We start from the raw sequence: 24,382 nt of genomic DNA, 5'->3' as shown, positions 1-24,382 counted from the left end.
CTCTAGTCACCTCCAAAGTCACCTACTGTCTATCATACCACCCCAATTTCTTAAGTCAGGCACCTGAACTGACTTATGTGAACCAGGATTAGTCATTAACTGAAAAGCTTTAATTAAAAGACGCATGTTGGATGCATCACCTTCAAGAATTCCATCTTGCAAAAAGAACTGCCTTAACTCTGTTAATATGTATTCAGCATCTTGTGCATTACTGTACCTTCTGCACTTCTCCGCTTTTCCTTCACATGTTCCTGAGCTGCAAAAAGAATCAGCCGAACAACTTCAAGGGCAGCAAGCTGAATATCAGGTGATTCTCTGGTCAGTATTAGGCGATGCAAAACATTGAGCAGCTCTACACCCAGCTCCTACGGTAAGAAAAATGTGCAATATACTCACATTTTGATGCAGAAATCTTAGAAATAGTGTCTCCCAAACAAATGGTTAATACTGGTTAAAGCCAACAGTATTACTCTTAGTAATCTCACTAAGGAACACAGCAGTACTATTGATACAATCACAGGACTTGGCTTTATATTAAAAGACCTGCCTCCTAGCTCCCAGCAGGAGGGACCCTGCTCAATTCTCCCCCCAAAACCAGTAATCACAATAATTTAGAGATAAAGCACTTAAAACTATTGAAAAAAAAAAAAAAAAAAAAAAAAAAAAGTAATCTTCTTGCTTTTTAACTCTTGAAGATAGGAATACTACAGTGAATTGGGCCTTTTGCTATCCCTGCTACAGTATGCACATTCCTCTGGAGAAAGCAACAATAGTCAACAGAAGTTAGGCATGTTCACAGGCATTATCACTTTAGCTGTGTTAGACAACTGTGTGGTACACAGGATAGTATAAGCTTAATTTAAAGATTTTTTTTTTTTTCCAATACCACTTATTTTGTCCAGTTTCCTTTTATCAACTTCAATATTCAAAACAGCATTAATTGCACTGTTCCTTGATAAGATAATGTGTTGTCCTGCGAGTATTCATTCTGAGAGCAGGAAATGACGGAAAAACTAAATAGAGAATCCAAACAACAAAAATGGGGTATCTCTTCTAAAGGAAAAAGTAAAGAATATCTAGAACATGTTTTTCTCTTCTTCCCCGTTGTTGAGAAATCCTGTAATAGAGGTTTTTCTGTATGATTCCCATCCTTTCCCATAAACCAAGATCAGGAGCATTAACAAGATGACATTTGCTATCCTCTGTTCTTTACAGGCACTATTTGGAACACCAGTTCTAGCCCAGACTCTCTCCCTAACCCGTCTTCCTTGTATGCCAAGGAAACCATTCTTGCTGAAATCCCTCGTGACCTTGTTTTCACCACATTGTTTCTAGAGACACAATGTCATTGCTCTCTGAATTGCTAGTCTTTCCACCACAATCAGTGATGTTCCTTGAAATTATCTTCTTAATTTTCTGGAGTTCTGTCTTTACCTGGCTCTCATCCTACTTAGCTGATTATTCCTTCCTGACAAAATCTGCTCAAGTTTTCTGCCCCTCCCCAGCTTCTACAGGTTCAATGTTCTGCTTTTTCTCTCCTCCCTCCCTCTACAAAGAAGGACCTTGATAAAGCCTATAATTTACTTACTGCTTTTGTGTTGAAGATTCTTGGATATACAATACAGAGCAGAGATACTGTTTTAACTAAAATTATGCATTATATCTGGCTTTTCTGTAAATATGTCAAGCTCAAAATGAGAAAAAGAACTCTTGCTGCTTAACTCCTTGTGAAAACTTCCTTAATTTTTGGGATGGCACCTGCTCCTGGTCTGTCTGTCAGTCTTACAATCTGGATGTAATCTTTGACTCTAATTTACACTTAGGCCCTTATACACGGTGTTTTGTGTTACAGATGATATGCAGAAATAATCTACTAAGATGTTACTTTTGCAATCTTCAGAAATAAAACTTCAGTCTCCGTATCTAACATCTCATACCACTATTGATCCAGCAGCTTTTTTCCTTCAGTCTTAAGAAATACAGTCATGACTAGTTTACAAATCCATCAAGTCCCTACGGAATAGAGTTGTCTACATGATAAGAAGCTTTTTACTGAATCCCTGATTTTTTTTTTCCTGGAAATTAGCTTGGGGCTCTGATCATTAAGACGTTACCTGATCACCTCCTATTTTAGACCTTGGCCATGGGACATCAAAGAGTGCCTGTAGGGCATGTAAGCAGGCAATAATGTTCTCCATTGCTGCATCCGATCGAGGAGAGCAGAGAAATTCCACACTAATTCCTGTACAGATAAGAAGTAATATATAAATATTCTTAAGAAATGTAATAAGTGCTTTTTAAAAAGTGATTTTGTCAAATAAAAAGTAATCTAATAGTATGCTGAGCAGACAGATATTTGTATTTTTTGATCTCCTATTGTTTATGTTTTAGTGAAAGAACTCTACTTCCCCAAAAACAATAAAAGTTCTTGAAGTCCTAGGCAATTTAAGATGTGATTATAACTGTCCTGTAACAAATAACAATAAATAAATTAGAGCAATTTCCAAGTAAAACACTGAGGTCTGATGAACAGGCAGACAATTCTATGAGTCATAACGAATACACAGAAGAGTATTTGCTTAATTAAATTGATTTATGTAACAGAGGAAAATAACAGACAGATTAATAATAGTTCACAAACTCCAAGGCTGATAGTTTTTCTTCTTATTTTACAGAAATGCTAAAGATTACAGCTACCATAACTGGATCATCACCTACAAGTAGATTACACTAGGCCTAAGCTTGCAACTCCTAGACCAGATAAAATCAAATAACTTTTTTTCTGAGGTTTCAGGACTTTTCAGAGGACATATTGTGACAATGGAGATGAAATACACACAAACTGTGATCCATATTCTCAACCCAGTTGTACAGCTGTAATTCCAAAACACGTGATGACTTGGGAAACTGATCAATGTATGTATAAGAACAGCTGTGATACAGAAAATGTTTATGTTTCAAGTTTTATCTATTAAAAAAATACTTTTGGTGTTACAGAATCAAGACGGATCACGCACTAACCCAAAATAAGATGAAATCTGTCAGTATTCACATCCTCAGGAGATTTCACTGATGGCCTGGTAGAAGAATCTTGACACATTGTAGTTGGGGTGACAGGTCTAGAGAGATTAGTAACTCCTTCATCTGGATCAACAACAATGAAACCTGTGGTAGTAAGCCACAATGCTGTAGCATAAAGTATTAGTGCCCAGGAGTTGTAGTAATGAGGTCTGGCGTTTTCAATTGTCTCCGCTGTATAAAATGCACCACCTACAAAAAGAGAAGTTACAGTTTCAAGGATATCATTTATTTTCATCTATAATAATTCCTCTTTCATAGGAAACTGGCATTCTTCTTATTGAAATGATATTTACCATATTTTATATGATTTATTATTATTTTTTAAGTGTGGAATATTAAAATTTAGGTTAACGACGACAATTCATTTTGATTTATTTTGATAGAATCCAATACAATTACCTTTTCCTTCTTTCAACCATAAAAATATCCAACTAACAATACTGAACAAACTGCTTTTCACATCACTGAACCTTCTAAAAAGCAATCTATGTTTAGATAGGTACACAAGTATGCATATTCTCTATAGAATTTCATCTCACTGAAATCTAACACAAGTCACCTAGGACATAAATGACATGTACTTACAAGTGAGCTATAAAAATACAATTTATTTGCCTTCTTACCTTCAGCAGGTAGTTGTGATGCATATTCTGAAGGCAAAATTAAGAGAGCAAAATCCTGAAGTGCAGCAAGCCAGAGTTTGCTTAGCGTTCCAAGATCTGCCTGTACTAAGTCCAGAAGCCCACTGGCTGAAGATGACGTATCTCTGTAGCTTTCTTCCACAGACTTTGTATTTTTTAAAGAGTGGTTTTGTGCATCACTTGCATTTTTTTGCTTTTCAACTGCAACTATGTAAACCTGTTATATATTTGAAAAGACATTTACAAATATTAACACTTGGAAAACTACTGTAATCACCACAGCCTATTGAGCAAGCATAAGGTTTACTACAATCTTTTCCTGCTTCAAGTCCAGTAGACTTGGATGACTTGATTACAAAAATTTATCCCCACTTTATTTTGTAGTAGTTTTTCATATCCAAGATCTAGCAGAAATTATTAACAGTTTACTTTGGAGACTTCTAGTGACTGGAACAATCTACAAATTTCAGTTCTAAAATCTGTACTTCACATTTCATCTGAATTTTGTCTCAGTTTCTGACCAGTGAAAGGATTATTGATGTATGCCATTAAAAAACTTTTATCCACATAATCATTTTAAATTGATCATGGCACGCCTTATCTTTTCTTGAATAGATTGAATAGGTTGATCTACTTAAGTCTCTCAGTGTAGGCTTATTTTCATTTTCTTTATTCCTACTTGTTGGCTTTTCTCTGATGGCTTTCCTATTTTGCCAGTATTATTTCTCCAGTATAGACACCAGAAGTTGGTATGTGTTTCTACAAATGGTCATGTAAATGTCATCTCGTCTGCTTTCTTCAACACACCTGCCTGCTTATATACAGAAATACCATACAGAATTACTGCATGATGTGATCGTATTTGGCTGGTTATCTATTCACAGCACCAAGTTCATTGTCAGTGCTTTCTAAGACGTCTTCTATAGGTTAGCTACATCGCTCACGTTTTCTAAATATCTAATTTTGCATATACACGTATTAAAACATGCAATCATGTGAGCTGAATTAAAGGCAGTTAGCCAAGGCAGTACTGAACTTATACTGTTGAAAGAACTACCTGTAAGAAATTAAATGCCAATAAGCAATGAGAAAAATGATAGCTGTTTAAAATGGCTATGTTCAGTGGGCCATCCGCATAACCATTTATACCTTGCTCATTTAAACTGAATAGTGAAACATCAGAAAGTAAGAATTCTGACTCTATAAAATATGAATAATATACTGCAGCAATTTAACAATCAGTGCTATTGTCCAAGTTTACAAAGCATATCATTGATCACATGTATTTTCAATGTGGGTAGGGCTGGTGTTCATGTACTATTTAGAGGCAACAAATCATAGTAAAGAATGAAAAACTTCTGTTTAATGAAACATGTAAGAAATTTCTGAAACCACTCTGTGAAAGGTTCCAATTCACCTACCAGAAATCAAGACTATTGTCATGGAGCTGTTACACTAACCTCTGCCCAAGCCTTAAGCACAGCCAGTATCTCCATCGTTGAGGTACTTTCATTATATTGTTGACCTTGTGCTTCTTTCCCAGCTTGCACTTTGACCAAAGAGGATACAAGCAACTGGTGAACTCGTCGAAGGTCATTAGGATCACTTACTACACCACTTGCTATCCAGGCACTGCATACCTAGAGTTGTAAAACAGTTAGTTAGAGACAAGAGCCAAACACCACTACATACTCTATTTTTCCACCTGTAAAATGATGTAAAAGAGATTTAATTTCTATTAAGACATAATTACTCTCAGATAATAATCAATGTTAAATGGTATTACAGTTCAGTATACATAAGTAACAAAAGCCAAAAACATTAAGAAGGATGTCATAAACAACCAAAGTTTCAACTGCTACAAAGTTTCTCAAAAAATTTTCAAGTGCATAAAATCTGTGGGATTTTATGTCATGTTACACAGGGGTAACACAGGTGACATTATTTTGTGTGCATTGAGAATTTGAGACTAGATGATGTATTATTTCCTTTTTCTTGTGTGATGTACCAAGCAAAAAAAGATATTCACAGGGGCTATTATCAAGGACTTCTGACATTCAACACTTGCCTGACATGCTTTTGCTGTGACATCCGGAGGAGTTTCAGGAGCAAAGGCAGGCCTAAGGGCTGCTCCAACCTAAAGAAGAGTTATACAACATAGAGTACACAGTTAGCAATTAAGTAAATAATTACTTTCTATAACTAGGCTTTGTTGTAGTTTTCCCTTATAAAGTATAGTTTCCTTTTCATTTTTCAGAATTCTGTGGTGGGGTTCAAGCAGAGGGAGACCACAGCAGCCATACTTTTTTGTTTGTTTTGCTTACACAGAAGACATGGTTCTCTTTGAAACAGGTCTTCAAAGAGGTTTCTGTTCTTTGCAGTCTAAAATTGAAATAGAAACTTCTACCTTCCCGACCTCTGGATGTGATGAGTAGCTTTCAAAAGGAAAAGCTATGTTCCAAACTGTGGAAGACTTACAAGAATACCTAATAAGTGACATTTTGTTACTCAGAAAGAATACAATTCTAAGGAAACAAACAGCTGAAGTTGGGCAACTTTGGTAAGTGAAAGAAGGGGAGAACACAAACCCCATTTACCTAAAAAGGAATACACCAATACATACTTAGAAGGCTACAGAGATTTCACCTACTGTCATTGTTGAAAGCTATTTTTCCCTAAAGGCTAACGAAAATTTCACTTGTTGATTTAGGTGATATCTTTAAATTCAAACTTAGCCAGATACAATTTGGGGTGAAACTGCAACATGTAGTAGAGGATATATATCATATCCAGTGCAATGGCACCATCCTCACTGAGACTGTCAGCCTCTACAGTAATGAAATATCTACCTGTCATTTTTAGGATCTTTTTGGATCAGGTGAATGAAGCCCCTACAGAAAGATTAGAATCATAGAATCATAGAATCATAGAATATCCTGAGTTGGAAGGGACCCTTAAGGATCATCAAGTCCAACTCTTGACACCGCACAGGTCTACCCAAAAGTTCAGACCATGTGCCTAAGTTCACAGTCCAATCTCTTCTTAAATTCAGACAGGCTCGGTGCAGTGACCACTTCCCTGGGGAGCCTGTTCCATTACAGTGATGATGGTTTACATCATTTTAAGGACATACTGAAAGGGTTCTGTTTTGAATTGACGCTGAAGATCCAAGTATCACCATGTGATTTTGTTATATGCCAAATGACCGATCAAAAGCAATTTTTACAACAGGTCTGCTAAAGATAAATACACTTCACTGATGATGCGTCTCAGCACAATAAAGGTACAGGAATTATGACTGTCCATCTTAAGTTTGTGAAAATAAGTGAAAAGTAGTTGGTTTTAGTGACAGATAATGACCATTTGTTAAGACCCCCTAAAACTTAGACTTCGTTTAATGAACTCGCAGACAAGACTTCAGGAAACCGCAACTTAAATCTGGAAAAACGCATTCTTCTCTACTTCTCTATTTCTGGTTATTATTATGGAAAACATTTGACAAAATAAATTTTAATGGCTTCACATCTCTTCAACTTCTGTGAAACAGTTGATTAGAAGCTCTAAGCATAGTATCAGCAGAAACACTTTAAGGGTAATGAAGCTTAAAAGGACAATTATTAGATCTACTTGTAACTTGCTTGATGATTTTGGATTGCAAGGAAATTATTTTTCCCAATGGTAGCTCCTGACTAACTCTAGGCAATCCTCCTTTCCACAGTGTGCCAACAGAAGAATACTGTTAGGTTGTTTTCTGTTTATTGTTATCGAATAGGGTAGAAGGAAAAAGCTGAAACTTAAAAAATGTTAGCCCTAAAACATCATACACTGACTGAAAAGATGCCTTCTAGATAAATTAAGATAAAAACATATGAGTAATAGTTTTGTTAACAAACTGAAACCCGGCTACAGCACTACCTACCACCAAAAGCAAATTCCTTTAACTCTACACTTTTCTAACTTATTAACAGTGGTGCTTACATTGGCTTGATATTGTTCCAGAATGACATGACCTGGAAACTCTGGTTCTGGAACAGCTGCAAACTTCCGAACAACAATTAGCAATGTTTGAAGCCCAGAAAGACGAAGCTGATCACTGTGATCTGTGGCAGCCATAAAAGCCATACGGATCAAGTCAGCTAAATGCAGTACCAAAAAGTCATCTAAGAACAGAAAAAAAAATAGTTTTATTGAATTTAGATATAGACATATTTTATAACATTGCTCCCAACATTTTCAAAATGCATATTTCACATTCTACAACACATCAAGGATTCACTCAAGGCAGTTAACATATACAACAATCTTACTTGGACATCTTATGCTAGCTGATCTAGCCAACTTTCCATTTGAATGTAAAAATGTACTTAGAATAAAGCATAAATATCTTCATGTATGATGCCCATTTTCTAAAAAAAGAAGCAAAACAAACAGTTTTGAGGAAAACACCTCTAAATAAACACAGGCAGGTACTGAAAACTGACACTGCATTTTTATTAGTAAAATTAAGGAAAGAAACTGGCAAATTAAGGAAAGAAAAATGTGGATATTTCTTTTGGTAATACTCCCAGATAACCTAACTGTGTTGTTGTAGGCTGGTGCCAGCTATCACTTCTGATTGCCAATTCTAAGGCAGAAACAATGGTTCCATACACATCACCATCCTACAAGCAGGAAAATATGTGTAGATGTTGCAGTGATATGCCAATATTTTGACTAATTAAAGTTGCTCTACACCTTAATCAATATAGGCTTCAAATCAGAGTAATTAGATGTTTCAGTGATTACAAACAACATATTTATGATAGATTTCATTAAGATGCAAAAAGCTAACACTTATTTTAGTGTTAGCTTTCTGTAAAATTCTTTCAGTGCTTAAGATGTACCTCTTGAATCACGTTGTTTTCTTTCCTGAGCCAAGGTTATGTCAAAGTGTGCACTGCCTGCATTTTCACACTGGTTTATAATTTTACAAACACACTCTGCAGCAAAAACTCTGGTAGACCATCGTGGATTACTGAAGGGATGAAACCTCTCATCACTTTCAGACGTTAATATAGATGCATCATCCACTTTAGCAGTTTCTTCTTCTTGAGTGGTATCTATTGAAGCTACTGTATTGAAATCTGTTAGGACACAGGGGAAACAAAGTGAAACGTACATTTTTTTTTTTGGAGGACTTATAAGAAAATCTCTTCAAAAGTTCATCTCTATCCTTCAACTTGCTGTGACTCCCATTCAACCTCAGTGTATTAAAGTCAATGCTAGATCTAGAAACAAAGTGCAACAAAACTGTTTGCAGTGACACATCACAAGTCACTGCCTTTCCAAATCCAAAAATCCAAAATCAAACCAGTTTTCCTTTTGCATCATAAGATGAGACTGTAAGAGAGAGAGAAGGGGAAAGAGAAATCCTTTTGCAATACTCAACCTAGTAATAAATTCTATTAGCCTAGGAGATTCATTAATGATATAATAGGTCTGCATCATTCCTATCATCCATAGAAAAGATAGTCCGAATATTTTTCTTGTAGGTATTTACACTGGATCCACAAGCTCAAATGTACTCCGTACTTCCCTTCCTGGTATGCCAGTAACTTAACATTAGGGTAGTAAAACAGCCAGAATATGAACAGCCAATACATACTATATGCTTACAGAAACCTCTTCAGTAGCCAAAGCGCAATCAGAAAAAGTCTTATTTGTTGTGAAAAAAGTAAGTTAAAGGGTTCACTGTTTCAGTATGGAAGATGAGGTACACTTCATGAACATCAAACATTCAAGAAGCAGTAACAATTCTTCAGTAACAGAATGTAATGTTACGGACCTTATTTTCATTGTGTTCTCTACTAGAGTCTCATAGTACTTACCAGCAGAGGCAGCAAGAACATCTTTACAAAGCTTCAGCCAAAAAGAGAGCTTTTCAACTGCCATTGAAGTAAGCATATGACTCAGAGTTTCTTTGATATCTTGGCACAATCTTTGATCCAATTCTTTGTCCAGCAAGCCCAGCAATGCCCCCTCCAGGCCTATTTCTCTGATGTTAATATCTACTAAGAACAAAGTCTGTGAGATGAATGCTATATATCATAAAACTAATTGCCACAGAAACACCACTGAAGGTTGCACACTGAGTAGCATGTAGACAACAAGTATCTAGTACTCAAATACTTTTGAAATAATAATACATATTGCTTTAATGCCATGTTTAAGATATCTGGGTTAAAAAAAAACAACAACAACAAAAAATACACTTGGAACTTTTACAGATAATACTACCGATAGGAAAAGAGTTACTGCAGGGAAATAAAATAATCCCACTCGGAATTTCACAACACTACTATCACCATAGCATCTGAGCTCTGAAAAAAAATTTGTCTTTGGCTATCTGATTCCTCACACTGAAACATAAGGTAACTCTAAAATAATCTTTTAAATTGAAAACAGAAGTTGAAATAATTCACCAGCACAACTCAAAAAGACAAACACAGAATTTTTTTCAAAAATCAGCATTTTTACAGAATGGCTATAATCCATCTTCTGAAAAATTTCAGATGAGCTTGAATTAAAATACAAAGTGACATAATTTATTACCACCATACCTGTACAGAAGGGTATATAAGGATGAGCTAGTGATCATTTTCAGACCTTTTAGAAGGAAAGAGGGCTCCATACACTCAGGACATGAAAATTCTAGGGATCCTAGCTAATCATTACTTAGCTAATTCTCTGAAGAGGTCAACAGGAACTTTCTTCAGCATATTTTACATACCTTCCTTCAATGACTGACTTAATTTAAGAGGAGATTTATATGGGAAAGTAGAAGTAAGTATGAAAATACATGTAAGATGCAGGTCTATGAAGCTATAGACTTGGGTTTCTCTAGAAGTGCATCTGCATTTTTTTAGTTTAGTGACCTTTACTATCTAGAGTATATGAAAAGCAATAATATCTTTGTAAAATATTAGTATTTTACCACTAAGAAAGGTTTGATGCTTCCAAAATTTTATACTATATAGAAAACTGAAGTAGAAAATTTTGGGAGGTTAAAGACTTCAACAAGAACATAGCAACGTTTTCATACTCATAGTGGAGTGTGTTTAGAATTCATTCTTTGATCTCAGAACTTCAATGCTTACCTGGAGTGAAATCTTCTCTGCTCTCTTTAACTAGTGCAACAGCATATTCTGATACTTCAGCAGCTTCTCTTTGTACAAGCTGACGTAGGCAAGCTACTACTGCACGTCTCAATAACAAATATGAGCTACAGAGATTCACCTGAAACGTGCAAAAAAGAAACAGGAAGATGGCTAACAAGCCTTTATAAGGTTGCTAATTTCTGAATTATTCCATAATTGCAGTTATGAAAATCTGTGAAGTCAGTATGCATGAAATTAATGCTAACTTTTCTCAGCTTTTTTTTCTTTAACTACAAATAAAAAGGTTTCGCAACTCCTATCATCAGTTTTAGCATATCAATGCTTTTAATATTTTCTCACTAAAAGTAATTTACAAGACTGGTTTTGGGCCAGATCCAATTCTCACCAGTGTCAGTAGAAAGGCCCCATTAACTTCAATGACAGCTGAATTGTGGTCTCAATGCATAAGGCTATTCTTTGCCTACAGAGTATATGTAATGGACTTGAAAACTCAGTGCAAGAGAAACATACTCAAATCATTGTTGTTACATGTAAATAGGGAGATACCAATGTAATCAAAAGGGTGAGACAGTCAACCAGGCTTTAGTAAATCAATTCCATGCATAAAAGGAAGTTTATAAGAAAGGTCAAGCAACACTGCTACAATTTCTTTCCAAAAAATTATTATACTGTCAGATTACATCGTACTGTTTTGGAGAAGGTGAGAGGAAGGGAGAGAGTTACTGGTAAATGTATCACACTAAGACAAATCAGCTCTGCCGAGCAGTTTCCAGCAAAAACTTTATGGTGTCATCATATTTTAGCATCACCAAGACAGTGTATATTTTTTTTTTTTTAAATACTGAAAAACATATGATAGATTCACTATCACAGAACAAGCAAAACCCCTCGAAAAGGGGAAAAAAAAAAAAACATCACCACAAAACAAAAGCAAACAAACAAAGAAACCCCCACCAAACCAATTGCCTCAAGTTTCTTTGTCAGAGCATTTTGATTTTTAATTTGCTTGACTTCAGTTTTAAGAACATTCTGAAGGGGATCCCAAAGATAAATGAACCACATGCATGGTCAGGCAGGACAGCTACAATATTAATGAAAATTCTAATTTAAGGTTACGTTATCATCAAAACAGTTATCCGTTGCAAGTAAGCAATTGTGTACCCTTTGGTGCACAAAGGAGCTGATCCTTTAACTAAAATAGACAGAGCTAGTGTCTGCTGCAGGGAAACCTCGCGGTAAGGTCATGCTCCTTATTTGTTGGCAAGAGGTGAATGTATGTTAATCAAAATAACTAATCTTTTATCAGTTAATTAATGTAGTTAAAAATAACAACTTAAGAACACAAAGAATAAGTGATATAAATTCTCAGCTTTGTTATGTTAGTAAAACTAAGCAGCATCTTCTGAATTTTTTTTTGTACATGCACATGAATCTACGATATGTGGAATCATATATTCAATGCACACATGGATACACTCTCTACATTATTCTTCTAAAAGAAAAGCAACCTGACTTAGTATTTCTGCAACATACTTCAATTGAAACTTCACAAACAAAAAATGAGGCTTTTAATGCAACATTTATGCAAGCAGGCTACACATTCTGTTGCAAGTTGGACGTGCATAAACTGCATGCTCATTTTTAATAGGGGAAAAAAAAAGAAAGGATCTGATTCAAGCTACGGGACGAGGCAAGATGCACATTTCTCATCTCTCTCATTTTCCCGTGTTCTCAGTTGGGGACAAAACTAAACAAGAGACACAAAAATGCAAGCACCACAGAAAAACTTAAATGAACAAATATTTCCCTTTCTGTACTGGACATGGTAAGGTTAAAATGATACCTAACTAAGCACATAAATGAAATGTGTGCGCCTTCTGCAGGTTAGGAAGGGTCTGGTTAGGATGGCAATCAAATGTCACTTGACATGCTAAAAGAAATTACATTAAAATGGTTAAGAGGAAGAGACAAAACATGAAATAAAAACAACACTGCAAACTGCTAAAGTTCAGGATTAACAAGGCACAGGGACCTACCAACACAGAATTATCCAACAAGATTTCCTGCACAAAAACAAATGACAAACCAGTCAAGACAAAACCAAAAATATAAATAATCACAGTGATACCAACCATACAAGGAGACCACTACATGAAAATTCAGTATATATTAAAGTTCAGAATGTTATCTCAAACGTACCAGAAAATATATCTTATATTTTATGAACAAAGTTAAATCACAAGCCAGCTGCCCTTAAAATTAGTACTTAAATAGTACCAAGACAGCATCATAGCATATTTGTTGACATTGTATGCTCATTTTGTTGCAAAGTGTCTTCAATGTCTTGCAGCTGAAAACTGGAGTGTTCACTGCATCATATGCTTCCACAGACAAACTCCCTAGAAGGCTGTACTTACAGAAGTTAACTTTAGAGCTAATGTTAGACATGATTCAAAGACATGATTTATATTCTGCCGGAGCCAAAAATTTAACTGACAAGATATGCACCTGTTAGATGCCAAACCCAGTGCAAAAGATCCAGCTGACAAACAAGGCATACTTCAAGAAGCTGGAGAAGGAAAGCTAGATGAAGACATGCATGTGTACACAGTAAAATAACCAGCTAATGAAATAAATGAATAAAGAACCGAACTCATGAAACTGTTGCCCAAGTCATGTTTTGTTAGTGCTAGCATAATGGTCTAAATTCTGTGGGGACCTGAGCCCATGTTATCCTCTAGTGGATGGAGGAGGTACTTTGCAGCTGCAATTGTGTTAATGTGCCTAATGCTACATTTATAAATAAATAAATACAAAGAGAATGTCTAATTCAGAACTTAATAAGTTTGAAGACAAATTTTCTGCAAACCTTGGAGGAGCAGAGTAGAAAGGAAAGTTCAAAGATCGTTTATTTGACAACAGGTTCTTTGCCTCTCTGTTTTTCTGCCTTAAATAATGAGTGCAGTGATGAACATCCACAGTATCTGATGCCCAACTTTTATACTTTACTTCTGCTTAAGACTTCAAAATGCCTTGCAAAGGAGGCGTGTCACACTTTGGTTACCACATATAAAAAATTAAACTGATGGACAATGACTTGCTGAAAGTCATCCTGCATGCCAAGTACAGTCAAGGGCAGATCTTAGGGCCAACCAACGGCTTCCTCTGCTTCCCTACTGAGATGGTGAGGTAGACGTTGGGAACTATGTGGATGCATGGTGAATTTTACAAATACGTCTGCTTGTGCAACTATCTTCTCACTGAACTGCAAAGCACACATTCAAATCATCCCTGTTTATGACACTCACGAGTGACATATTGACATGTCCTGAATACCAGCAACACCAGCCTTAATTCTTTAAGAACTTCTTTACCATGAGTAAAGTTGTAAGGCCCCTGACTTTGGTGGATTCCGCTTCTGTGAAGCTCATTAGAATTTCTGAGGATGAAGATAATGTGTGTACAGATGCACAACCACATACACCAAAGCCATCAAGTACACATCTTAATTTAGTAATTATTACTTTAAAGTTTATAAGGTACTTTGTGAAATACTTGAGATAATTCCTAGAAATAATAGAAATTTTATAACATCATACAGACAAAGATTTCATCGTAACAACCTATTTATTCATAGCTACTTGGTATTAGTTAGACATACATGTATCATACTGTACATGAAAGCAGACTGTAAACTCCATGGACTTTCAAATGATCCCAAATCCTAAACACATCCTCTGTGCAAGAGTGACTCACTTGACTTGTTTCAACTCTATCAGTGTAAGAAAAATAGTGCTTTGCCCAGAGAACAGAAAATTGTAGCTGATGCATGCTAGAAGAAAGAGCACTTCAGATTACTTCCAGCTCTGCAACTAGTATATATATGCCTATGACAATATGAATCTGAAAGAGTTTGTCCTTCAATTTTTCCTGGCTCCCACAGCCATCTTTGTAGACAAATGGAATGAAGATAAATGGAAGGTATCTAAACTTGATACAAAGCCAATATATGGTCAGAATTGATATACAAGCATTACCCAGGGGAAGATGTAAATAAGAGCTGTGTTAAGATAGACAACACAGACTTAAAATAAACACACACACACACTTTGTCTTTATTTTGTTCTACTCTGATTTATGGGGAGACTAGACAGAGTTTTACTTAAAAACAACAAAACCCTAACCCCTAAAAAGACACAAAGGCTAGTAACTACCAAAAAATTCTTGTTATTTTCTTGATAGAACTAAGTATCTGGGAGCTACTCAAAGACAGAGGTACTCTGGGAAAACAAACAAAAAGCAGGAAGCAAAAGAACCCACCTCTTTGTCAAACAGGGTTGAAAAATGTTTTTTTCTTAAGACCTCATTTCAGACTATTACTTATGTAAGTGTCAGAAAATTTTATACTGGCTACCAAGATGTTAGTAGTCTAAATCATTACTACTGAAGACATTACAAAACATAGAAATCTACAATTTTTCACTGTCATGGAAAAAAAAAAAAAAAAAACAACAACAAACAAAACCCATCCTCAACAGTTAGTATACACACTGTTTTTTGTTTCTTCTCCCTTCCCCCCCCCCCTTTTTTTTCCATTTTTTTTCCTTTACCTAAGACTGAAATACAACTGATGAAAAATTTTGGCCAGTTAAAATAGCTGGTAAAATCCAGCAAAAGATTGTAATGGATAGTATGTTCTAACAGACAACTGGCCTGATTAAGAGCAGCAGAACACACTTTCAAGCAGTTCAGAAGGACAAGATTTTTTTACAGTGTGCTCTCTTATAAAGGGGAAGCAGAAACAGAGAAAACAACCAGAAACACAGAGAATACTTGCCTAAAAGAACACCCTACCACTACATAATGATCACTTACACTGGTTAAAGAACCATCTGCATTTTTTAAGCATCTCTGAACATGATATTTTAAAATACAACTAGTATTGTATTGATATAGACTAGTAAACATATACTCACACATAGGCAGCTTACAAGGCTAGACAAGTTGACATGACGTGGAGCAAACATGTGAAGCTGCTGAAGACAAGAGATGGCTTGAGCCTGAACAAGGCAGTCAGGATTATCTTGCATCACTGCACAGCCTAGGAGACAGGAAGTTCTTAAGGCTGAAACTGTCGCACTGCTGCCTATATTCAGAAGAAAATAAGTTAGCTTGTTTGTTCTTTGAAAACACCAACTTTTCTTTCAAAAGATAACCCATCTTTTCCCCAAGCTACCCGTAACTCTCATCCTCTTGAAGAATACTGTGTGTATCTGTTATACTCTGATAACAATGAATCTTATTGCTCTGTGGAAATTTCAGTGTTCAGGTAAGTAAAATTTGATGTATCATTTTAGGTAGCCAAATTTTATGTGCCTGAATCACAGCTAAGACAGACTGGCACCAAAGTTTTTATGATGTAATACCTTATGTTTTCACGCTACATGTAAGAATTATCAGCCCAATGCAAGGCTTGGAGAACCATTTCAAACTAAAGAAAAGATGTCAAAAAAGAAACACTGTTTTTGGAAAACCAGCAGCCATGTCAACTTGATGGCATAAACTCATGGTCCATGAAATGCTGCTGAATTACAACAATGAAAAAACTTCACAGATGCTTATTTGCTTATTAAATTTTAATTGCACATTGAAACAGTGTTTCATAATTTTGATGCTTAAACCAAGAAAGACTGGCAATATTGTATAATCCATACCTTGCAACTCAGGGCCCAGTGTGGTAATCAGTGCATTTAAACAGCGACCAAGGCTTTGGTGAACTTCAGTGTAGGTAGGAGGCACAGTCAACAACAACATCAGAATGAGAGATAAGGTAGGTTCCACGTGCACATGATACAAGGGGCCAGCTAAATCTACTATCAATGACAAAGAGTGTAGTGCCCATGCCTGTAAAATAAAAGAAGCAACCATGTTATGCCTATAGGACAGAATAAACTTAACATCTTTTAAAAATTGATAGTGCAAAGAAATTCAATTTGTGTGATAATGAAGTTGTCCTTCTAGGCTCCCAAGGGGCAAACGGAAGTGTTTTAGAAAGCACTTTTGAGAACCAGGTGCTTAGTAAGCCACTTTGAATATTTCATGAGGAACTTTGTTCTGCAATTAAAGAATTGTTTTAAAAAATATCATTCTTCATTTCTAAAAAATAAATTAATGGCAGGTTAAATTAATGTTATTATTCCTCACACACATTGTTTGCAAAATGTCTTATAGTCCCATGTGCAAGAACAACAGAACTACCAAAAATATTACATGAGTGACTAAAATATGGTTTGTTTTTATCTTGATTATTTTGCACCAATAGCCACATCTGTTTCATGCCAGCATACAGTGCTTCTCTAAGTAAAGATAATGTAGATAAGGCTTAAAATAATTCTTTAGCTGGGATTTAGATGATCACATGCAATACAATCAATGTTTCTTAAAGCTATTTTATTAGATAGTTTTAGACAGGAATAATCTTCTAAACATCTTGCTTTATTCAAGGAACTATCTTGACCAAGTTCTATAATATTCAAGCTACAAATCCATCATTTACTATGTAATCCTTTATGGAAAAATGCTATGAAGCATACATCATAGCAGAGACCAAAACTGACAAGAACAGAAAAAACAGGTACCATCTCAAGGTCAAGATAGAAGTAAAGATGAAATTAATCAACTCCTAAAACACTTCATCCTGTTTTTGAAGCCAGCATATTTTAGCCTTATGATCCTCACTGATCATTCAAAAAGAACCTCTTGTATCTCATCATAGCTCTTTCTTGGAAGGTAGATTTTGAGCATGGGCTAACAGTTTTCATTGCTGCTCCAGCCATCACCTGCGAGTTATATCTAACAGATTGTGAAGTGTTATTCTTACATGAAAAAAACTTACACTTGAAAATATAAATAAATTAATTTGTAACAGAACGTTTTTAGATAAGTGTACCTGTACATCAGGAGAAGTACTATCCTGAGATAAGGTATAAAGGATTCCAACGCATGCATTCAGGTGCTGAGTAGAACCTATTCCTCCTAAGTACCTATACAGACATCCCAGAGCCAAAGAATGGCCTGTTCTTGATACCACATCTCTAGCAGATTTTAGCCTAGTAATTATAAGAAAAGAAAGCTGTTAGTTTGATCTCTAAGACTGATGTTATGCAATACGCACATCTACAAATGGAAAGTGTAAAACATAATCAGCCAAGTCTTTTATTAGACATTGTTATATTGCAGAAATTTTAAGTTTACCATCTATCACCTGGAAGTAGCAAAAATATTTCTAGATATACTTAAAGAATGTCATTAGAACAGCAGCCCATCTAATTCATTTGACTAATTCATATGCTTACTTAGACCATCATCTTAAATAGTAAAGCTATTTAAGAGCTATATGTAGAAACAAGGCAATGCTTTTTCCTGTTAATTTCTCAAGTAACATCAAATTTAAAAAGACATACAGATTTTGTGCGTATTCTTTTAATTATCATAATACCGGGACCGATATATTTCAAGTGTTTTTAAAAACTTAACGAGTAATTTACTGTATTTTTTTTGAACTTACTTGTCAAAACTAACTTGTGCTAATCCTGCAGCGAAGGCACTATCAGAAACCACCTGTGCCAACCTGGCCCAACACTCTGCAGCAGCACACCTTAGAAGGGGATTATTGCTTTCCAAGGCACCCATTACCAATGTAAGAGCAGACCTTTTAACTTCTTCTGGACCTAAACTTCCCTTGCAGTTGGCCAAGTGCTAAAAATAGACAGTAAATATATTAAACTTCAACGCAGTACAGTAATCAAATGTGTTTTTCTGTCAGTCATGAAAAAAAAAAATCAAAATCTGCAGAAGGAGTTGGATTTTATTCCCCTCTCATCTGAGGAGTTCCTTAATTTTTATTTGTTGTTTGAGAGTTAGAAGTCTAACTCCACATAAGCAAGCATCATACCATACTATCAACATTCTGATTTTTAAAAATAACGGATAAACTGTAGAAGAACACAATAAACCAACACCCCAGCAAAAAATTCAAGAAACATCAAGAAGAAAAATAGTGACAACAGAATAATGACAAAGGGAATCAAAAAATCCCAGTCCAAAATAAAAAAAAAAAAAAAAGAATATGAGCAAAAACTAAACCAGTTGAATTGCATACTAAATGTGCCAGAAATACTAACACTATATAACGAGAGGTCTTGCCTATTATGAAAACATTTTGTCTTATTTTGAAGAAAATCTAAGGAAATAATGACAACTGCACATGAATAGAGGAAAACACATATAAAGCAACAGGGAAAAGCAAAAAACAGCTGATAGCAATGAGATGATGTTTACTCCTCTTTACTTGTCTTTATCCCTACAGTATGAAATATGAAAAACAGTGATAAAAACAGAAATGATGCTAACAGAATTTTTCCATCTATTTCCTACTGGAATTACACTAGTATGGATTGTAATATGCTATAGTGTACTAAAAAAGTTTTTATTATCACCCTTTAATGTCAAAAACTGAAAAAAATAACTGTGACTATTCAGTACTTCAGGAATATGACACTACAAATATTGCCACAGAAAACAGTAGGGGGTAATTTTTACCTATATGATTAGTCAAAATAACTTCTACAAAGACCCATTTGAACCAAGGCAACATTTTGGGTTGGGAAAGTGAAAGAAACAATGGAGAGAAACAAAGATTTACCTTCAAGGAAGTAGAAAAGGCTGACACAACGTTTAATTGTACTGTTTGTTGCCGTGATCCTTTTGTTTGTTTTATGGAATTCAACAACTGTTCTAACACCTGGAGCCTTAAACAAAATGAGAAAAAAATTCACAGTAAGAAGTGAAGGAAAATCAATCTGTCTTTTTACTTTATAACACATATCAAAGCCTATATTGTATAGAGAAAGAGTTAGAACAAATATTTTAAGTCTCAAGCCTTTTCCTTCAACTGGCATCCTATTACTTTTTTTTTTTTTTTAAATATTCCCTATCACATGATCATACTCTAAGATCATGAGCTTTTTACTTTTGTTCCCTTATAGCTTATATATTTGCATATAATTGCTGATATTTAAGTAACATAAGACATACTATTAAAAGGTACTGTATATGGGAATGGTATATTTTGCCTTATAATTGAGAAAGGATGAGTCAAAAAAAAAAAAAAAGTCTAGTTATATGCAGCAAATAATACAGGTATTGAGAAATGGGTGAAGAACAACCAGCAACCTGATGACAGGAGAGGGTAAAAAGCCCAGACAAACTGAGGGGAGGGGGAAAGTAGTTACGCATGAGAGAATGAAGATGGAAATAAGAAAAACATAATATGAAGCACATAATATTAAGCATGGGGCAATTTTCCTGGCAGGTATGCATGTATAAAAACAACTGCCTTGGGATTACACTAAACAAAACTCCATACAGTGACAGAGTAGCCAATCTAAGCAGTGAAGACATCAAGACTCAGAACTTGCATGCTGAACACTCATCCTTTACAGGAAATTACAAAACCATCTTCATGTACAGGGATTGTGATTTGAGAATTAACTACAACTGGCTTTAGAAACACCAAGGTATGTTTAATTAAAAAATAATTTATTTGCTGTGATGCTACATTCAAGAAAATTACCAACAGCATGATGAATAAGTACCAGCATGCAAAAATGTTGATGAATTTCATGCCTCTGCAATTGGTATGCTTATGTGGCAATCAAAATGCCATGTGGGCAGTGGGAAGACATATACAGACACACAAAACCCAAGAGAATTATCTCATTCCTTTCAGCCTTCTTGTACCTTTACAGAACTGTATGAAGACACATAAACTTGTTTCTCTCCATTTGTTTTTTATGCAGAATGAGGCAGTGAAAGGGTTAATTTTTGCTGTGACTTATTACCTTTTCCCCTATTTTGTTTCAAAATGTTCAGTAATTGGGTATTGTACTATAATAATTGTGTAATTTTTTTTTTTTTTTTTTATTGTTCAGGCTTTGAAAACAAAAGCAGTATTTTTCTCGGTCAACAGAATTTATTATGACGACAGTAAACTCTTACTGGATGTGCCTTTGTATTGTAAGCAACTTTAAACAGAAAGTCTAACCATTTTCTAGTCTGATTAATGTTAGTCAAATAGTTGACAAAATCCACTCATTGAAAATTCACTAATTTTTTCAGATACTTCTTTGGTATTCAATCTCAAGCACACTGACCATCTTTTAGCATCTCCCCAATTCCTCAACAGTTGAAATTACTACTTTACCTTTGAGTTTCTGCTATATGGGAAAAAATAACTCCAAAAAGACGAGTTGCTGCACTGACAACAGACAATACAGGAGGTAGTGGTTTAGGTATTGAATCACGCTTTACAACTTTCTCATATATTGAGTAAGGGTCATACTCCAGGCTGCCTCCAGCTACGCTGTTACCTAAAACGAGCTGCAAGATACAAGTAACCAAGTCATAACCAGCACTGACCTAAATGATTCAAACTGAATGAAAACACAGTGCCACCAGTATATCAGGACAAGAAATACCTGCTCTTCAATAAATCGGTGGTCAGTCTCTTGCAGTAAGGGACCAAGTAAAAGGAGATCATCTTCATGACAAAGGGATGGAAGCAAGAATGTGGAGGCATCAATCTGGCTATCTGGTATAGTTAAGTCTGCAACCAACTCTTTCAGGACAGCACAGAAGCTTCCTTCAAATGAAAGAAAAATATTCAAAAAATTCAGTTAATTACTTGCCATGTGCAACTTTATGAGCAAGAACATATTTATACTGAAATAGCAATATCCATCTCACATTTTTCTGAAGTTCCCAAGTAGTTAACTGGAGAACACTCTTCTTGCTACAGAGAAAACAACAGAGCACTACTTAAGGTAAACAAACCCTACATACAGTGATCTAGAAGACGAAAAACAGAAACCTTTATCTTTACAGAAGGCATAATGCCACTAGTTAGGTACATTTACAGTTAAAATAGAGGCTAAAAGGCACTTAGAAAGACAGACATATTTCTACCACAAATATGCTGAAAATTAGTGCTGTGGAATGTGTTACATAACCAGGCAGGAATACTTGGACGTGGCAAGCAGAAGCCATTTAAAACATGCATAAGGTTGGTAACTAACCAAAAGCTACAGACTGTACTCCACTATTCCAGGAGTTTGCACTCCTACAAAGCAAACCGTGTGGAATTTACTCTGCATTATATTACGATAGTTTAGACTAGTAATTAAAACTTTCATATATTTTTGTGTCTAAAAATTCAGCCAAGACTGTACATTATTATACTTTAAAAAAACACCAGGCATTCAGAGTCAGACTACTTCAGATTTTTTTCAACCATCCCCACACTGAAAGAACCTTTTCTGCTGCTAAACCATACCTGCTGAGAAAGGCCTCATGTATTTGATAAATAGTACTGAAAACCACTGCAGAATTGATCTTAAAAGTGTATACATACTCTTCATACAAGTGTTACATATGACTTTTAAGATTGCAAAATCAAGGTGTAGCAATTTAGTAAATGTCATCACTATAAGAGGCTTAAGTCCACACATCCAGCCCTTGGCATTCAGTTTTCTTGTTAGATGTTCACACCATTACTCTGTAGCACTAAAGTTGCTTATACTTTGTCAACACACAGAAGCTCCAAAAAGCACAACACCACAGTTGCCACCACTTCTCTCTATCCTGCTTCTGATTAGCCTCTGACTAAAAAGCAAGTATGTCATTTTTTTCCAAAATGCTCAACTCAAATCTCAATTTTTAAATGATAGCACTGTCAAATATATTCTAAGACGCAGATAACTGTGCGTCAAAGGGACAGAAAACCAGCTTTAAAAAACAACAAAAAAAAACCAACACCATACTAAGAACAACCAGAAACTGCTCTTTCATGAGTTGTTATACATCACAATAGAATAAAGCAAAAGTGAAAAATCTCCTTTCTAAGAAAACAGTTTTCCAAATCAAATTTAATGGTGATACTCAGCATTTTTTAACAGTTATTCTAACAAAGTAAACATTTATTTTAGTTCCAGCCACTTAACCATTCTCATCGTGCCAAATAATACTATCCCAGCATAAAATGGATCCAAATTTTGAGCCAGAATGCTGTTCTAGCATTGTAACCATTCATCTCATCCTATTAAGGAAGAGAAATGAATGCTTGCATTCCATTTTATGGTTTAGACAGGAGAACATAACAAGCACGAAAAGCTGAAGAATGTAAAGAACCCTTATGAGCCATATGATAAAAAGGCATTAATTTCAGATCACAGAAAACAGAAGCAAAACTAATAAACAAATTTCAAACTACCTGTGTGAAACTCATATTGAACATAATAATTAAAAACTGAATATTAATTCACAAGAAAGCAATGTTTTAGCCTTAAAAACATAAGCACATTATCATCCAAAACTAACAACACATGAAAGTGATCTAGAATGAGAATCATCACCTTCGAAACAAGAACACCTTTTTCCATCCTGACAAATGCGTATTTTCTATCTTCTACATTGCAATGTTTTAACCCTTTGCACATGACCAAAGAAAGCAACTAAAACATTAAGCGTTTTTCATTGCTGTTCAAATTACCCTAATATATTCTCATGTCTGTCAACTGTTAAAATAATGTAAATAATCAGGTTCTACTCTTGCACACTCACAGTAAGCCTTCAAAACTCCACTGTTTGATCTTACTGGTGACTGGAAGCATCAACAGAAAAACATCATTGATGAGGAAAGAGAAGGAAAGAACCAAGAAAAACCTAAACCAGCCCTAGTATAACAGACCTCAGAAATCTGAAGGTTTGAGTTCAGAAATAGGCTTAGATCTATGATTACAAACTGTTTCCAAACATTTCTTTTGTTGGATATTTCATTTTGTTCCCCATTTTTGTTTATTTGTTTTTAGATCCACACTGTTCGCAAATAATTGGACTTAAAACTCAAGTTATATGCGGCCCTCCTCAACAAAAAGAAACACTTTCAGGTTTCTAGCCTCTGGCTAACTACCTGGATCTAAGAAAGTGAAAATTAAAGAAATAAAACAGGCGAATGCTTCTTGTTCAGTGCATCACTCTGAGCCATGCAAAACGTGCCAGGTTGTGCAACACTACTGTTTGTCCTTGTGATAATAACTAACATTAGACATAGAAGAAAGCATCCAGAGTTCCATAATCATATTGTTTTCCCAATCATATTTTTTAAAATATGTATTTTTTTAATTTGCTGTTTCTCCATGAAACTGTCATACTAGAAATACTATGGAAAAGAGGTATTTCTTATAATCTTTTCCTTAAAAAGTTTTTTAGCATTTCTAAATGACACTTACATAATTAAAATAAAATATAGCTTGAAAATAAGCTCTTGCAATCTATCTTTTTCCATTCTTTCCTCAGTCCCACATAGCTGTATTACAAATGGGTGAACAACTCAGACACTGTATGTGTCAAACTAGCGTTTTGATTCTAGATGCTATTTACAAAGCT

General features: G+C 35.2%; 1 protein-coding gene across 1 annotated transcript in view; it reads right to left on the bottom strand.

Moving 5' to 3' along the window:
- Positions 1-24,382, bottom strand: part of HEATR5A (HEAT repeat containing 5A) — a 53,839-nt gene that overhangs the window by 7,284 nt on the left and 22,173 nt on the right. Inside the window, exons 15-31 of the mRNA XM_084286970.1 lie at positions 21,418-21,581; positions 21,144-21,319; positions 19,584-19,689; positions 18,447-18,637; positions 17,829-17,988; positions 16,594-16,783; positions 15,856-16,025; positions 10,859-10,997; positions 9,590-9,769; positions 8,606-8,845; positions 7,701-7,882; positions 5,791-5,859; positions 5,183-5,362; positions 3,705-3,939; positions 3,022-3,270; positions 2,115-2,242; positions 218-365 (exon numbers count right to left, since the gene is read on the bottom strand). Coding sequence (XP_084143096.1) covers positions 218-365; positions 2,115-2,242; positions 3,022-3,270; positions 3,705-3,939; positions 5,183-5,362; positions 5,791-5,859; positions 7,701-7,882; positions 8,606-8,845; positions 9,590-9,769; positions 10,859-10,997; positions 15,856-16,025; positions 16,594-16,783; positions 17,829-17,988; positions 18,447-18,637; positions 19,584-19,689; positions 21,144-21,319; positions 21,418-21,581 — 2,907 coding nt within the window. The remainder of the gene's footprint in view (positions 1-217; positions 366-2,114; positions 2,243-3,021; positions 3,271-3,704; positions 3,940-5,182; positions 5,363-5,790; positions 5,860-7,700; positions 7,883-8,605; positions 8,846-9,589; positions 9,770-10,858; positions 10,998-15,855; positions 16,026-16,593; positions 16,784-17,828; positions 17,989-18,446; positions 18,638-19,583; positions 19,690-21,143; positions 21,320-21,417; positions 21,582-24,382) is intronic.

This window comes from Netta rufina (genome assembly GCF_964035555.1).
Source record: "Netta rufina genome assembly, chromosome: 5".
NCBI lineage: Eukaryota > Metazoa > Chordata > Aves > Anseriformes > Anatidae > Netta > Netta rufina.
This window is presented reverse-complemented; position numbering and strand designations above follow the sequence as displayed.